The sequence below is a fragment of the Rhincodon typus genome, chromosome 10 (assembly GCF_021869965.1).
Source record: "Rhincodon typus isolate 14 chromosome 10, sRhiTyp1.1, whole genome shotgun sequence".
In the NCBI taxonomy this organism is placed as follows: domain Eukaryota; kingdom Metazoa; phylum Chordata; class Chondrichthyes; order Orectolobiformes; family Rhincodontidae; genus Rhincodon; species Rhincodon typus.
The window spans coordinates 6,351,079-6,369,844 of record NC_063341.1 but is presented as its reverse complement, the minus strand read 5'-3'; the positions used below and the strand labels follow the sequence as shown (position 1 = coordinate 6,369,844).

The 18,766-nt window shown below is 41.8% G+C and overlaps 1 protein-coding gene across 1 annotated transcript in view; it reads right to left on the bottom strand.

Annotated features, from left to right (window-relative positions):
* LOC109913680 (ras GTPase-activating protein nGAP) overlaps positions 1-9,868 on the bottom strand; it is a 260,539-nt gene extending 250,671 nt beyond the window's left edge. Inside the window, exon 1 of the mRNA XM_048602022.1 lies at positions 9,240-9,868. Within this exon, the coding sequence (XP_048457979.1) occupies positions 9,240-9,804 (565 nt within the window). The 5' untranslated portion in view covers positions 9,805-9,868. The remainder of the gene's footprint in view (positions 1-9,239) is intronic.
* Between the last annotated feature and the right edge of the window lie 8,898 nt (positions 9,869-18,766).

Sequence of the window (18,766 nt, the reverse complement as noted above, 5' to 3'; positions counted from 1 at the left end):
CCTCCCCCCTCACCCCCATCCCAGGCCCCAAGAAGACTTTCCACATCAAGCAGATGTTCACCTGCACATCTGCCAATGTGGTATACTGCATCCGCTGTACCCGGTGTGGCTTCCTCTACATCGGGGAAACCAAGCGGAGACTCGGGGACCGCTTTGCAGAACACCTACGCTCGGTTCGCAACAAACAACTGCACCTCCCAGTCGCGAACCATTTCAACTCCCCCTCCCATTCCTCAGACGACATGTCCATCCTGGGCCTCCTGCAGTGCCACAACGATGCCACCCGAAGGTTGCAGGAACAGCAACTCATATTCCGCTTGGGAACCCTGCAGCCCAATGGTATCAATGTGGATTTCACAAGTTTCAAAATCTCCCCTCCCCCCACCGCATCCCAAAACCAGTCCAACTCGTCCCTGCCTCCCTAACCTGTTCTTCCTCCCACCTATCCCCTCCTCCCACCTCAAGCCGCACCTCCATCTCCTACCGACCAACCTCATCCCGCCCCCTTGACCTGTCCGTCCTCCCTGGACTGACCTATCCCCTTCCTAACTCCCTACCTACACTCACCTTTCCTGGCCCCATCCCCGCCTCTTCAGCCTCTCTGCTCCTATGATGCTGCTTGGCCTGCTGTGTTCATCCAGCCCTGCACCTTGTTGTCTCGGATTCTCCAGCATCTGCAGTTCCTACTATCTCTCACTGAATACAAGAGTTGGGATGTCAAGTTATGGCTCTACAAGACATTGGTAAGGCCACATTTGGAATAATGCACACAGCCTGGTTGCCCTGCTAAGGGAAGGATTTATTAAACTGGAAAAAGTGTGCAAATATGATTCACCAGTATGTCATCAAGACTGGAGGGTTTGAGTTATAAGGGGAGGCTGGATAGGCTGGAACTTTTGGTCCTGGAGCATAGGATGCTGAAAGGTGACCTTAAAGAGGTTTATAAATTCATGCTAAGGTGATAGCCAAGGTCTTTCCCCATAGTATGGGAGTTTGAAACCAGAGGGCATTGGTTTAAGGCAAGGGGGGAAAGATTTAAAAGGGATCTGAGGGGCAACACTTTCACAAAACGGGTGGTTTGTATGTGGAATGAATTGCCAGAGGAAGTGGTAGATGCAGTTGCAGTTACAGTTACAACATGTAAAACACAGTTGGACAGGTACATGGATAAGAAAGGTTTAGAGGAATATGAGCCAAATGCAGGCAAATGGACTAGTTCAGTTTAGGAAACCTGGTAGGCATGGACAAGTTGGGCTGAAAGGTCTGTTTCCACGACTCTATGACCATCATTCTGTAATAGGATTCCCAAGACTTAACACTTTGTAAAGCAGTTATTCAATATACAATTGATCTGCTGAGAACTGCAGTTCACAATTCAGCCCATTTCCTGCATATCCTACCAGGACCTCAGCTGTCATGGCTTGTAATAACCATGTTATCCAAGCTGTACAGGTTGCCATTATTAGGGCCATACCAATTTCTTACCCATTATGAGGTTGACAGTATCAGGGACAATAAAAATCACCGAAGAAGTCTAAGTCCTAGAAAAAGTAATTGGGAAGACAAAGAGCATTGCAAGGTGGGAAGACAGAGTCAGAAACACAAACACAAACACAAATTGGAGAGAGAAACAGAAAAAGCACATATACTGGATGGATGAGAGAGAAAAACTGGAGCAAGAGAGAGTTCATGACAGCATGTAGAATATGAGGTTTCATCTGCTGACATGGACAGCTTGCTGCTGATCTCGGACTGAATCTCACTGATTTGGAAGCAAGTTTTCTACATTGGATACAATTAATGAATTGTGTTTGGTCTGTGTTTAACTTTATTCATTACCATCATTTGCTGTCATGTAAAAAGACAATGAATTTGATGAAACCTTCAAGAGCGAACTATATGGTAAATGGGGAAAATTGATGCACAGAGAGATCTGAGTGTTCAGGTCCATTGTACCCTGAAGGTGGCAACGTAGGTCGATACAGTGGTCAAGAAGGCATACAGCATGCTTTCATTCATCGGACGGGGTATTGAGTACAAGAGTTGGCAGGTCATGTTACAGTTCTATAGGACTTTGCTTCGACCACATTTGGAATACTGCGTACAGTTCTGGTCGCCACATTACCAAAAGGATGTGGATGCTTTGGAGAGGGTGCAGAGGAGGTTCACCAGGATGTTGCCTGGTATGGAGGGCACTAGCTATGAAGAGAGGTTGAGTAGATTAGGATTATTTACATTAAATAGGAGGTTGACGGGAGACCTGATTGAGGTCTACAAAATCATCAGAGATACAGACAGGATGGGTAGCAAGAAGCTTTTTCCCAGAGTGAGGGACTCAATTACTAGGGGTCACGATTTCAACGTGAGAGGGGAAAAGTTCTTTACGCAGAGGGTGGTGGGTGCCTGGAACGCATTGCCAGCGGAGGTGGTAGAGGTGGGCACGATAGCGTCATTTAAGATGTATCTAGACAGACACATGAATGGGCAGGGAGCAGAGGGATACAGATCCTTGGAAAATAGGCGACAGGTTTAGATAGAGGATCTGGATCGGCGCAGGATTGGAGGGCCGAAGGACCTGTTCCTGTGCTGTAATTTTCTTTGTTCTTTGTTCTAAAGTTACATTGTGTTGCCACTAATTCCAGGGCATTGCCTTTTTTGGGAGGATGTGAAGGTTGGAGAATGAAGGAGAGAAAGGTTCACATGATTAGTTGCAAAGACAAGGGGTTTCAGTTACAAGGAAAGATTGAAATATTGAGGTGTTCTCTTTTGAGAGAACGTTGAGCAGTTTTAAGGGAGGTTTTCAAAATCATGAAGTCAAGACAAAATATATGAAAGGGCACTGTTCCCAATAATCAGAGGACACAGGGTTAAGGAGATTGGTAAAAGAACCAAAAGCAACATAAGGAAAAACTGTTTTCTTTTGGATTTTTAATCAACTTGTTCATCGAATTTATTAATTAATAGATAGTCAGTCAATATAGTGTTTTATAAATTCATACTTTAGAAATAAAACCAGTCTGACTCCAAACTAAAACACAAACAGATTCTAAATAAGGTCGCACGCCTAACATGCATTGTCTGAACTAAAATGTCACCTCTTCTTTACACTGATAAAACCTTTAGTTCTCTCAGAGCAGTGACTTCAAACAAATTTAGGGATTTACATATACATATTAATCAATTAAAACCTTCCAACTGATTAAAGATTTAACAGAAACTGAGGTTTGTTCAGTACATTCTCATCAATGGTGTGAACCTTTGATCATTTATTGAATTGGAGGAGGGGGAATTACAATGCTATTAGGCAAGAACTATGGAGCATCAATTGGGATCAGATGTTCTCAGGGAAATGCACGAAAGAAACGTGGAGGCTGTTTAGGGAGCAGTTGCTACAGGTACTGGATAGGTTTGTCCCACTGAGGCAAGAAAAGAATGGTAAGGTGAAGGAACCTTGGATGACAAGACATGTTGAACATCTAGACAAGAGGAAAAAGGAAGTTTATTTAAGGTTGAGGAAGCAAGGATCAGACAGGGCTCTAGAAGTCTACAAGGTAGCCAGGAAGGAACTGAAGAATGGACTTAGGAGAGCTAGAAAGGGGTATAAGAAAACCTTGGCGGGTAGGATGAAAGAAAACCCCAAGGCTTTCTATACTTATGTGAGGAACAAGAGGATGGCCAGAGTGACGGTAGGGCCAATCAGGGATAGTGGAGGTAACTTGGGTGCGGAGTCAGAGGAGGTAGGGGAGGTCCTTAATGAACACTTTGCTTCAGTATTCACCAGTGAGAGGGACCTTGATGTTTGTGAGGACAGCATGAAACAGGCAGATATGCTCGAACAGGTTGTTGTTAGAAGGAGGATGTGTTGGAAATTTTGAAAAACATGAAGATAGATAAGTCCCCTGGGCCAGACAGGTTATACCCAAGGTTACTATGGGAAGCGAGGGAAGAGACTGCTGCCCCTTTGGCAATGATGTTTGCGTCCTCACTGTCCACTTGAGTACTGCCAGAAGACTGGAGAGTGGCAAATGTCATTCCCTTGTTCAAGAAAGGGAATAGGGATAATCTTGGAAATTACAGACCAGTCAGTCTTATTTCTATGGTGGGCAAATTATTGGAGACGATTCTGAGAGATAGTATTTATAATTATTTGGAAAAGCACAGTTTGCTTAGAAATAGTCAGCATGGGAGGGGCAGGTCATGCCTCACAAGCCTTACTCAATTCTTTGAGGATGTGACAAAACATATTGATGAAGGTAGAGCAGTGGATATGGTGTATATGGATTTTAACAAGGCATTCGATAAGGTTCCACATGGTAGGCTCATTCAGGAAGTAAGGAGGCATGGGATTCAGGGAAATTTGGCTGTCTGGATACAAAACTGGCTATCCAATAGAAGACAGAGGGTGGTAGTAGATGGAAAGCATTCAGCCTGGAGCTCGGTGACAAGTGGTGTTCCGCAGGGATCTGTTCTGGGACCTCTGCTCTTTGTGATCTTTATAAATGACTTCGATGAGGAAGTGGAAGGGTGGGTTAGTAAGTTTGCCGATGACACGAAGGTTGGTGGAGTTGTGGACAGCGTGGAGGGCTGTTGTAGGTTGCAACGGGACATTGACGGGATGCAGAGCTGGGCAAAGAAGTGGCAGATGGAATTCAACCCAGAAAAGTGTGAAGTGATTCATTTTGGAAGCTTGAATTTGAATGCAGAATACAGGGTTAATGGCAGGATTCTCGGCAGTGTGGAGGAACAGGGGGATCTTGGGGTCCACGTCCATAGATCCCTCAAAGTTGCTACCCAAGTTGATAGCGTTGTAAAGAAAGCGTATGGTGTGTTGGCTTTCAGTGGCAGGGGAATTGAGTTTAAGAGCCATGAGGTTATGCTGCAGCTCTATAAAACTCTGGTTAGACCACACTTGGAATACTGTGTTCAGTTCTGGCACCTCATTATAGGAAAGATGTGGAAGCTTTAGAAAGGGTGCAGAGGAGACTTTCCAGGATGCTGCCTGGACTGGAGGGCAGGTCTTATGAGGAAAGGTTGAGGGAGCTAGGGCTTTTTTCATTGGAGCGAAGAAGGATGAGAGGTGACTTGATAGAGGTTTACAAGATGATGAGAGGCATAGATAGAATGGATAGTCAGACCTTTTCCCAGGGCGGAAATGACTTTTACGAGGGGGCATAATTTTAAGGTGATTGGAGGAAGGTATAGGAGAGATGTCAGAGGTAGGTTCTTCACACAGAGAGTGGTGGGCATTTGGAATGCGCTGTCAGCAGTGGCAGTGGAGTCAGGTACTTTAGAGGCTTTTAAACAACTCTTGGATAGACATATGGAGGATAGCAAAATGTAGGGTATGCAGGGTAGATTGATCTTAGTCGGGTAATAGGTCGGCACAACATCGTAGGCCAAAACGCCTGTACTATTCTATGTTTACTTATAAATTGTGTCTGATACTATCTCTCTCACTAACACCAGAAGGACTGAGGCTCCAAAAGCTTGTGCTTTCAAATAAAGCTGTAGGACTATAACCTTGTGTCATGCAATTTCTGACTTTGTCGACTCCAGTCCAACATCGGCACCTCCATGTCAGGGCTGAGAAAAGATGGTAACACTCTCATTTGCACCTGTTCAAACCAAAAAGTTCATGAAGATGACAAAGAGTGCACAAGATAAAACCTGGTCATTCCTGCTGACAAAGATTCCTCAGACTGATGAGGGAAAAAGTTTCCCTCCATCAAAACAAAATTGGCCAGTGTACAATGCAGGAAATGTGCAAATTCCCTTTCAAGCAGTCACAAGTGCAGGGCGTGCACTCACAACCCATGCAATCACAGTATCTATGACATCACTACCAGCAAAGTTTCATACTTTAAGTTATTTCACGCAACAGTCTTGTTCCCTGAAATTAATTACAACATCATTGACCCAGAGGAGTCCACAGAAAAAGCCATTAGTGTTCCATTCCACAAGGCAGCAAGGGGGTGGCCAGTGGGACAATGATCTGAACGGAGAATGGAGGGCCAAGGAAGAGACAGTGAGTAAGAAAGAGCAACAATAACAGCATCACTTTAGATTCAGTTCCAACTTCCAGATCCTGTACAACGCAGGCACGTAATGATGATATCAATGACATCAACGTATTCAAATGCACTGGCAGGAGATACAGTGAATTTCTTCATATTCCTGCTTTCCATTCTTTCTACATATCATTCACTATGCAGGCAATAAGTTGGTAATAAACTTGCACCCTTTTGTTTAAATTTCTATCTAAAAATTATTCACAATGCCTCTGCCCATGTATTCATTACAACAGCACAATCTGCAACCTCATGGCCCAGTTACCCCCCAAACTCAATCATTACCATCAACCCAGGGGATCAACCCTGGTTCAGGAGAAGTATGGGGGGCATGCAAGGAGCAGCATTAGGCATCCCTGAAAGTGAGGTGCCAACCTGGTGAAGCCACGAAACAGGACTACTTGCACGGCAAACAGCATAGCAGCAAGTGACAGTCAGAGCTAAGTAATCCCACGAAATGATCAGATCTAAGCTCTGCAGTTTTGCCACATCCAGTTGTGAATCATTGTGGACAATTAAACAACTTGCTAGTACAGAAGATTTGTGCTCCAGAACTTGCTGCTCTCCTGGACAAGATCTTCCAGTATCTACCTGAAAATTGCCCAGGTACGTGCTGTACACAAAAAACAGGACAAATGCAACCCTGCCAGTTATTGCATCATCAGTCTACTCTCAATCATCAATAAAGTGATGGAAGGTATCACTAACAGTGCAATCAAGCAGCATCTGCTCAGCAATAACCTGCTCAGTGTCACCGAATTCAAGTTCTGCTAGGGCCACTCAGCTCCTGACCTCATTACAGCCTTGGTTCAAACATGGACAGAAGTGCTGAATTCCAGAGGTGAGATGAGAGTGACAGCCCTTTACATCGAGGTTGTATTCAACAGAGTGTGGCATCAAGTAGCCCTAGCAAAACTGGAATCAATGGGTGTCAGGGAACAAATGCTCCGCTAGTTACAGTCATATGTGGCACATAGGAAAATGGTCGTGGTAGTTGGAAGTCAGTCAACTCAGCTCCAGGACAACTCTGCAGGAGTTCCTCAGGATAGTGTCCTTGGCCCAATCATCCTCAGCTGCTTCATCAATGACTTTCCCTCCATTATATGGTTAGAAGTGAGAATGTTTGCTGATGACTGCACAATGTTCAGCACCATTTGCGACTCTTGAAGCAGTGAATATTCAAATGCAACAAGATTCAGTCTCTGGCTACAAATGGCAAGTAATATTCATGTTGCACAAATGCCAGACAATGACCATCACCAATAAGAGACAAACTAACCATCACCCTTTGAAATTCAGTGGTGGATTCACCATATAAATACAGTGGCTACAAGAGCAGGTCAGAGTCTAGGAATACTGCGGCAAGTAACTCACCTCCTAAATCCCTAAAGCCTGTCCACCATCTACAAGCACACATTAGGAGTGCGAGGAAATGCTCCCCACTTGCCTGGATGTGTTCATCTCCAACAAAGCTCAAGAAGTTTGACACATCCAGGACAAAGCAGCCCACTCCCACACCAACACTCAGTAGCAGCAGTTTGTACTATCGACAAGGTCCTTAGGCAGCACTTTCCAAATCCACGACCACTTCCATCTAGAAGGACAAAGGCAGCAGATACATGGGAACATAACCACCTGCAAGTTCCCCCCACCTCTCATCATTCGGACTTGAAAATATACAGCCATTCCTTTGCTGTTGCTGGGTCAAAATCCTGGAATTCCCTCTTCTCAAAGGCAAATGGGGATGGGCAATAAATGCTGATAACAGTTTTTACAAGTGAGTGTGGATAAGAAAGAATGTGGTACTATGTGGTGTTCAGGGTCTCCAAAAGGCAGTTGATATAAGTACCACATAACAGATCACTTAGAGACCACTCTGACCCATATAATTCTACACTTCATCCACAATTTTTTTTTCTTATTCATTCACGGGATGAGGCTAGGCTGGCAAGGCCAGCATTTATTGCCATCCCTAATTGCCCAAAGGGCAGTTATGAGTCAACCACATTGCTGTGGGTCTGGAGTCACATGTAGGCAAGAATGGCAGTTTCCTTCCGATAAGGACATTAGTGAACCAGATGGGTTTTTCCAACATTCGGCAATGGATTCACAGCCATCATTAGACCCTTAATTCCAGATATTTATTGAATTCAAATTCCACCATCTGCCATGGATCTACGGATTAACAGTCCAGCGGTTATACCACTAGGTCATTTCCTCCCCATTAGACAAGATTTACATAAGATTATCTTGTCCCCATCCAGAAACAGATCCAAGTTTCACTTGAAGAAATCCAGCAAATCAGCATCCACCATGCAAGGCATCAACCTGTCTCTGAGGACCACCTTTTCTTTATCAGCAACCTTGATTGGTCCATATGCAACTTAGAAGTATGAGCCATGGCTGCATCCCAAAGTATTTGAATGGTTGAATAGTCCATTTAAAAATTCCCTTAATGATCTGATATAACTCAATTAAATTATCCTTAAGTCTACACTTCTCTAAAATGTCCGGTTCCAGCTCTTAACATAGAAAATAGGAACTGCTGTAGGCCATGCATTGCTTCGATTCTGCTCCACCATTCCACATGATAATGGCTGATCATTCAACTCAGAACCCTGCTTTTTTCACACACCCTTTGATTCCTTTTGGCCTAACAAATATTTCTAACTCCTCGAAAACATTCAATGTTTTGGCCTCAATGACATTCTGTAGCAGAGTGGCTCGCGACTCTCTGGGAGAAGAAACTTCTTTTTTTCTCTTTTCATACATTTTGATAAGCAAGATGCTTCAAGTTGGGTATCCATCTCATGGCCCAATTATGTGCTCTTTCCAGAGCCTCAATATTAACTTCCACATGGGGAGACTAAAAGTGAACACAGGCTATAATGAGGTCTATCCAAGAACAGAATCATATTTTTAGTAGTAGAGTGACTTGTCCCAAAAATACACCAACCATTTTCTCTAGCTTCTGAACCTTTAGAAAACCATCCTTTAGGCTGCTCAAAGATCTATTTTTCATACTTTAATGCTTTTCTTTATGGGTTTTCTGAAGTTTATTCTAGCTAGATCAATAACATTGCATTTCACCAATTAAAACATGATTGCCTGTCATAGCTCCCAACTCATCAACATCCGCCTGAAGCAGCTGAGCACCTTGAGTCGTATTACCTTCCTGCACTGAATCCACATCTGGTTCTTCTTTGTGCCTCAACAGTTTTGAAAGTCGGTTCGATACAGTAGTGAAGAAACCACGCATAAAATCAATTCTCTGCTCAGCGTCTGAGTGGACTTGTCTCAAAGGTGGCTTCTCAATGTGCGAAGAGCAACCAGGTTCAGAAATCGATCTGTGATATGGGGCTGTTGTCAGTTTGGCATTTGCTTTCACCAACTGAGCAGGAGACTGTTCCAGAATATCATCTGATCCAGTGTATTTAAGATGAGGCTTAGCTGATTTTAGCTGATCCTGGTCTGAAGAACTGGTGTTATCCAAGTCAGAAAAAATCTGTCTGCTAGTGGTCCATGAAAAATTTGAGGCTGAGTGCCATTTATAAGCATTTGTTGGTTTCAAATGTTCTGAGTGGGCCCGCTTGTAAATTTTCCATTTTGGTTTTGAAGTTGTGCGCCACTGATAAGCATTCAGACTGTTGGGATTCCTAGCACTATGAGCTGAGTCTGAGAGAGATCTCCTGTATTCACCACGAGAGGAGGAAACTTGTTTTCTAAACACATTCATCTTTCAAATTTATACAGTTTGAGTCTAGGCTTCTCAAATTCAAATTAAAACAGTGCACTTAATATACAGCATTAAGCTAGAAAGTCACAGCTTGTATGAAACAGCTTCAAATTTCCGTGTGAAGATGCACAGACACGTCACAACCACTTCCTATCGAGCTGCTCCTGACGTTGTATTACAATTAGAAAGGAAGTTGACTTTGAACATTTCACAGACAACCACAGCTTTAGACCTAAATCGATACACCGAAAGTCTGCAGAACTAACAGGTGCTCATAAGAAACAGATTTCCCCTAAAATTCTCAGAGGCTTTACAGGCAACCAATGTGACAAAACTCTGAAGACAAGAACTAGCTATTTACACTAACTTGTCTTTTGAAAGAGTCTGGATAAGAGCCCAGGAAATACCAGTAGTAAACCAAGCAGGGTGACTATTACTTGGTTATACTAATCAGGAGAATTGTGGGCTAAATGTTCAGATTTAGTCATTCCCTAAATGAACTAAATTGCAATTTTCGCAAAACAAAAATAAGTTCTTTTCTTCAGCATGGATTTGAGTGACTAAAATTTTCTCAGTAACAACTCATGGGATAGGGAAGAGACATAATTTCATTGCAACTTCCTTCATTGACCAAACATATAGTCAGTTCTACCAGACCTAATGTAAACAAAAAATGAGTTTGCCCTTTCTCCATAAAATACATCAGATGTTCAAATTGCAAGGGATACTTCATGATTGTCTGGGACCCATTTCAAAAATCTAATTCCATCATGAAAACTCCACCGATGCAAATATCCAAATGTAATTGTTCAAAAGGTTTCTTTGATTACCTACACAAGCTAATAATACCACCAATTAATTAAAGCCAAATGGTTAGTGTGTTCTGAATTACCAGAGGACAAACTCCAGTGTAATCACTAGGCGTGAGGGGTGAATAAAAATTAAAGGATTGGGGAGGAGAGAAAACAAAGTTTCCCATAAAGGTCTGCAAAGTCTAATATCGCACCTTTACTCAAAATTAACACCATATGTAAAGAATGGCTACAAAATATTTCATAGCTACCTTTATAGAAGAAGAAAGAAAACAAGCAGTTTTCAAAAGATCGATTAAATGTGGCAAGTGGTTTTCTCATAAAAGTATTTGCTTGACAAATTAAGTTTTGTGAAAAAAAACTTAATTTAAGAAAAAATTGAGAGGAAACTAAGCTGCAGGAGTATTAAACATGGCAAGTTATCTTGACGCCTCACTTCCAGACTGCTCAAATTAAAAAGTACAGACAATGTTAAATCTGGCAAACAGTCACAGAAGCCAGAAGATGCGAAATTGAATTCTTACTCTGTTTTGACAAGCAGATTTGAGTTAAGCAAGAATAGCTGCATTGGAGATAACAAGGTGTTGAGCTGGATGAACACAGCAGGCCAAGCAGCATCAGAGGAGCAAGAAGGCTGATGTTTCGGGCCTAGACCCTTCTTCAGAAATAGCTGCATTGGAATTGTCCTCAGCAGTCTTTCGCTCAAAGTGAGGATGATAATAGGGTAAAGAGATCTATGATATTGTGCTTCATGTTACTCAGTAAAAGCTCCTGAAAGTTTAAAAGCACGAATAATAAAGAAGGATCAGACACAACTGTCATGTCATCCATGGTAAAATAATCTGTCACCACTCAGTCTGGACTCAAAGTCAAAAGTTGCTAGCCCATCTGGAACTGTCCGCCAGTAACCATAAACACGTCCATGAGCGAGGGCCAAAAGGGATAAGTTGATAGGATATTACATTTAGTCCTGGATTTCTTATTGTCATCATAACTGTGATGAAAAATCTGCAGAGACAAACAATTCAACTAAGTAAATCCTTTATGCCAAAGGAATTACAACTTTTCCTTCTTAGCGGATCCATGTTCAAGGCTTGTTCTCTTCTCACTTGTCATATCAATAGATATTTCTTCATCATACACATCCACTTCTCGTCAAATCTCAATGAAGATTGGTTTATGTTTTGCGAGTAGAAACAAGACATCTTGCAAAAGAACACAAACCTAGGTCAAAAACATTGAGTTCAACATTTTTCAAATCATAACATCTGTCCCCATTTTATTTTTGGAACAGTTCCAGAAATGCGGACTTGAGCACAAAGTCAAAGCCAACAGTCCAGTGCAGTATTTGGTAGAAATAAAATTGTTGGGAGATGCCATAATTCGATGCGATATTAAACCAAGTCACTCACTTGACGAATGAAAACTGTTCTGTGGACACTTTCTCAGAAGAAGGGAAGTTATCCTGAGTCTCCTAGCTCACGTGATCCCTTAAATCAACATTGCAGCAATAGATTTTCTGGTCACTATCAAATTTCTGTTCGTGAGAGCTTGCCCTAGATAAATTGGTTGTCAGATTTCCTAACTTATAATACTGACTACACCTCAAAATTATTTCAATGGCTGTTAAGTGCTTTGGGATGTCCTGTGGTCATACAAATATACATGTATGTTTGTTTTCTTCACTTCATTCAATTCAAAACATTTGTTTCAGCTCTTCATTCTTTTTTTATTCAATTGATTCAGTACTAAAAGCAGATTTTGCAGAAACAGTTCTTTTGGGACTGAATGAAAATCTACAAAGTACTCATTAAACTCTTCGAACCTCCATCCTCTTTACTTCTGTTGGCCACTTCTTACTGAGGTTTCTCAGTACAGATGCTGCCTGACCTGCTGAGTACTTCCTGTATTTCCTGCTATTTTTTATTACTGTAACTTTATTATCTGGTAGGAGGCAATTATAAAGCAATTTTTTTACAATTCACTATTTACTAGACTTACGCAAAAATTCAACATCACTTATCATTTATGTGAAGATGTCTATTCAATGATCAAAGAACACTGCCTAAAAAAAAATTTGTGGAGATTATTTTAAATCACAAACTGAGCTTTTTCATTGACCATCTGTGACACTTCATACATTCTATTCCAATGTGGATGCCACAGTAACACTCTGAAAAGACTGTGCAGGATCAAAGAATCAAACTTAAGCATTTGTCATGCTTTGCTTACACGTGTGCAGCTCCCTAATTAATCCCATCTTCCCATTCTTCCATTTGAATTTAACTCCTTTACACGTTATAATTGATAGCTACATATTCTAATGCATTACGCATAGCAATAATGAAGATATTTTCCCAACATTTAGCTTTTAGCACCAATCTTAAACTTACGCCTCATTAGCAATTATTCACTGTTCTCAAACCCTTGAAGTGTCTGCAACTTTTTTCTTAAATCATGGCTTTTACCTCTGCTCTGCTGCTCTTAATTAGAAGCTCTGTTATAAATATAGTCTCTCATCTTGGCATCATTCCTCATGATTTTGTGCTGCACCTTGTGCGTTTGTCCTTTCTGTCAGAGGTTCATAAAATCACGCCAAATAGTCCTACAGTGCCCTCAGGTTGGGAGCTTTCGAGAAAAGTGCATGTTTTTGGAACAAGTAGTAAATGACCCTTTCTTTTTATGGGTTGACCAAATTGAACAAAGCTCAGTGTGCCGGTCAAGACAGTCCACAGTTGCTTCTCAACCTCCAACCCCAGGGTAGAGTGCTCCAAGCTCCCTACAATAAAATATTTGCGTAAATGCTACACTACCCTCATTGAACAAATAGTAGACCAATGAATACCATACCCCACGTAAAATGCTTCCCGTTGGCTCCAATCTGTTAAGCCAGGGCTTTAGCAGACCCAGACCTGACAGCAGCATCATAGGGGCCATGCTCCTGCTGCATCCAATCTGCTTGCATTGGAGCTTCCATCTCAACCGGTCATGAGGTTTAAAAAAATACGCTAACAAAAGTATTTATTCCCTGAGGGGCGAGCATCTGATTATTTCCAAATCCAAAGCTGCAGCTACACATAGTGTGACATTTAACCAAGTTTGTTTTTCTTCATTCCCTTGATGATGTTAGCTGGCTTATTCCAATCCATGCTATTGCCTAATTTACCAAGAAAACAAAACTTGCTATGTTGCCTATCCAGACACAAACACCTGACATAATGCTTTCAGAAAACTCTTAATAAGAATATTGGATTTATCAATATACGGCTATATATTCCTGAAAATAATGATAACTAGAATAAAATCGTTGCTTTAAAATTATAAAAATTCACTCCAGATACAATCTTTTGCCAGAGTTCTTCAAGTTGGTCTTTCAAACTGTTGGTCACTTTTTCCTACTGAATGGGAGCATGCGTGTCTTCACCCCGACCTCCTTATCAATCACATCAAGAAGAGTTTGATGAAACAAGATGGCTCATTTTAAAAGTATGCTCAGGTTGGAGCATTTGAACACCTTTGCCTCAACTCACCCAACATAAAGTGAGCTTAAGCAATGTGAAAAGTGATTGCAGCTTGCTGCTTCCAGATTCCTCTCTATATACCTAACTAACAATTTTACACTGTAAGAAAATCCAGTTAATTACTTCTCGTCTGAAAACACAATTTCTACTGCATAGTGGAACTTCTAATATGGTCACCTGCTCTGCCAGAAATGTGCAAATGTCATTATAATTGGAGTAAACATACAAGTTAGGGTTAAGTTATTCATGGATTTAATTGTGAGGGAGGCAGGGAAAAGGAAGACAAAAGCATAATGTATGCCTTGATCGTTTATTCTTCTATCACAGCTGCCATCTGTTTCCCAACTCAACCACTTCCTGTGACAGTAGCCAGTCTGACAAAACAGTAACTAAAAATACACCTGCCACAGAAGTTCTGTGAAAACATGGAACACATACAGGAAAAGCTTCAAATAACATGGGACATTTTGGCATTGTTCTGTGTTGGATTAAAGTTCAATCTTCATTATGTTTGAATGTATAAATCAGGTGCAGCACGCTGACACTAAGTTAAGCTTCCAATTGTGAACACATACTGTATCAGTACCAGCGCTGAAGTACTGGGTTTCAGTGGCCATAATTGCGGGCTTACTGAACAAAGAAGTCCTACTACACCACTTCCTGTTTATTTTCTGCTGCCATGAAGTTCACTCTCACAAAAGCAACCCACTACATATCCTTGCAGGAAGTCGTATCCTCCCTCTGCCTCTCAATTGCATATTTGACACTTGAGAAAATCTTTGCCCAGTGAATTGATTTCACACACCTTGCTGGACAGCAAAAGGTCATTTTTCTTTTACATTTGAACATTTAAAAATAAGTCATATAAACAGTAAATACTGGAACCATTTGTGTCAGGCAGCATTTACAGAGACAGAGAGGCTGAGTTTACCTTTCATCTGTACTGTGATGTAACAGATTTTAACAGAGAACAAAGGCGAGTGGAGAGGGGAGGAGACTGGAAGGAAGAACAAAAGTGAAGTCTGTGAGAGGATGGAAGTCAGGCAAGATTTAATGACAAAATGGATGATGCAGCAAGGCAAGGCAGGATGGTAACTGGACAGATTGATTAACAAAACATGTGTCTCAAGGCATTGCAAATGGCAACAGCAGAGAAAAGCATCAGTTCCTCAGAAAAATGCTAGTTTTTGATTTCAATATGAAGGCAAGAAAACTGTGAAGGGCCAAACTGTAATTTTACATGCTGTCCCTCCAGCCAAAATCTGCTTTCCACACTGTTATAATGAAAGCAAAAGACAGGGAGATCAGATTGCATGAGGGACAAAAAATTAAATTGACAGGTGACCAATAGCTCAGAGTCACACTCGCAAACTGAAAAGATGGGCTCAGTTAAGTGGTCACCTCATCTGTGTTTGATCTCCTCTACAAAGAAAAGACTTCATTGTGAGTGACAAATACCATACACGAAACAGTAGTAAGTGCAAGCAGTCGCCGATATATCTGGACAAAGTGTTTGGACCCTGGACGAGAATGAAGGAAAAAGAAAGGCTCATATTTATATAGGGTCTTTCATGACCACAGGATCCGGACCCAAAATGCTTTACAGCGAATCAAGAATTTTGAATTGGAGTCACCATTGAAATGTTGGAAACATGACAGACAACTTGCAAGCAGCAAGCTTACAATAACAAACAGAAGGGTCACTGGACCCACAATGTTGACTCTGCTTTCTTTCCATGCTGCCAGACCTGCTGAGATTTTACAGCAATTTTTGCTTTAGCTTCTGATTTCCAGCATTTGCAGTTTGTTGGGTTTTTAAACATGTAATTAAGACCTGATAATCTGTTTCAGTGATAGTGATTGAGAGTTGCATGCCAGCCAGGATACCAGAGATAAGTCCCCCGTTTCTTCTTTAAAATTGTGACACAGGATCTTTGAATTCTGACAGAGCTGAAAAAGCATGTGCTTAACAACTGATCCAAAAGACGGCATCTCCCACAATACAGCATCCCATCAGTATTGCACTGACATATCAGCTTTGATCCATCTGCTCGCTCTGAATTGAGATTCAAACTCACAACCGCTGAGTTAAATGAGATGTTGCATCTACTTCCTAGCAAAGGAAGATGCCATAGGAATGGGGAAAGTGGGTGTTGGAAATTAATGAATGAACCAGGGTGTCAAAGGTGAAATTATATCTTCTGAATGCTGAAAAAGGAGGGAGAGGGTAATATACTTGATGGTGACATCGCACTGGCAATGGCTGAAATGGCAGATGATCTATTGATTGTGGGCACTGCTGTGACAGAAGATTATTGGGCTTCTGGGAGTTCCAGGAAGGGGTAAGCACAACAGTGCAGGGAAATTATCAGGAGAAAGAAAGAGATATTGGAAGCATTAGTTTTAAAGGTAGTATTTACGGAACCTAAGAAAAGCAATACTGGTAATCTGTGTCAGTCAGAGCTGCTACAAAGACTGCAGACTGCTTAATTAGTAGCAGCATTTTGTTGTAATTGAGAGTTTGACTGACTCTACAGTCACTCAACCAGACAAGATCACAGTGCCTGGACTACAAGAGCAATGTGCTGGATCACAAAAAAATCCATCAAATGTTAACCCAGTGCTCTTGCATGTCTAAAATTGCTGAATGAAATAGAGACTTCAAAGGATATTTTTAGCACTACAGATTCTAGTTTCAAAATAGATGAAAGTTTCAAGTCCAAAAAGCTTTGATTGAGAGAAGTGGTGTTAGTGAGAGAAAAAACGTGAAAAGAGAATTATAACATGGGACTGGGAGCCAGAAAGACAAAACAGTAAAATGGGTTCATAATTTAAAACTTGCATTTTTTAAATTTGGCTACATGGGATTAAGGAATGCACTATATCAAGTTACTCAACATTTGAGTAGATTTATTCCTGTCCCATAAAGGCCATGTGCAATCTAAAATATTGTCAAAATGCCAGGTCCACAGGAGCCTGGAATTCCTAAGGGCTTCTAGCAGGCAAAGGTCAACACTCACATTCTGAAGATATCCAGAAATATCATCATAGACCAAGTCGACATACAGCAATGGCCTATGTGTTGCACTATTAATAGAATACAGTCCATTCTCAGTTCAGAACAGCCCAAACAAAACAAATCTCCAATAAAAAAATCTGTTCTTCAGCTTGATTTTCCCTTTACATTCTTTCTGCCAGAGGCAATAATCACATTTAAGCACTGCTCCAAAGTGTCATTCCACTTTTGAGTGGTGGTGTTGGTTGGTTAGCTAGCTATCTTAGTGGGGAATGCACCAAGTGAGAAAAAGAAAGATAAGGAAGAAATCATTAATCTGCAAGATCTTGGCTTCCGGCATGTAGCTACTGTTCAGGCCACCTAAAGAAGGAACTTTTTAAAGTAAAATCTCCTTCACCCAAGGTATATTACTTCAGCTGTAATACAGGGGTTAAAACCTAGTAACTTCCGGCTCAGTATCACAAAATGCAAGGAAACTTCCATCAAAGCATGTGTAAAATTTGAAGGACAAAATCCCATATCCCATAATTTCATGGGTATTGACTTGTCAATGATACGTATGAACTCCACCAATTGGTCAACTCAGAAATTTACCTTGGAGGTGAATTTAACGCATCAACACAACAGCAATTAAATGACAAATGCTTAGCTGTGAATCTTCAACGATTAATAATATTGAAGGCCACCACCGTAGTGAGTTTGCATCACATAAATACCCACTTCATTCAATGAAAAAAAAGTCCTCCTGATAGTGCACCATTTCCGATTCTTGGGCCTAACTTCCATTTAGTATGAAAACTAATGGCAGATTTAATGCCAACTCAGCCAAGATGCATCAAAGAGGAGATCCATTTTAGTACACTTATCTGAGACTCCAGACGAAGCATTAAGTGTCTTTCATGAAGCATAGCTTTATTGATGTGGTTCATATTCAACATTAAGAATAACCACTGCAGATAACCAGTAGGTGCCACCTCAAGGTTAAATGTCTAGCCATATTAAAAAAACACACAATGAAGCTGGCTGCTACTCAGGGAAAGCTATCCCCTATTCCCAATTCCTTCGCCTCCGCCGCATCTGCTCCGAGGATGAGGCATTCCACTCCCGTACATCTCAGTTGTCCTCGTTTTTCAAGGACCGTAACTTCCCCCTCTCGGTGGTCGAGAACGCCCTCAACCGTGTCTCCCACATCTCCCGCACCTCATCCCTCACACCCCGTCCACGCAATAAGAACCAAAAAAGAATCCCCCTCGTCCTCACGTACCACCCCACCAACCTCCGGATCCAACGCATCATCCTCCGACACTTCCGCCATCTGCAATCCGACCCCACCACCAAAGGCATCTTTCCCTCCCCACCCTTATCTGCTTTCCGGAGGGACAACTCTCTCCGTGACTCCCTTGTCCGCTCCACACTCCCCTCCAGCTCCACCACACCCGGCACTTTTCCCTGCAACCGCAGGAAGTGCTACACCTGCCCCCATACCTCCTCCCTCACCCCCATCCCAGGCCCCAAGAAGACTTTCCACATCAAGCAGATGTTCACCTGCACATCTGCTAATGTGGTATACTGCATCCGCTGTTCCCGTTGTGGCCTCCTCTACATCGGGGAAA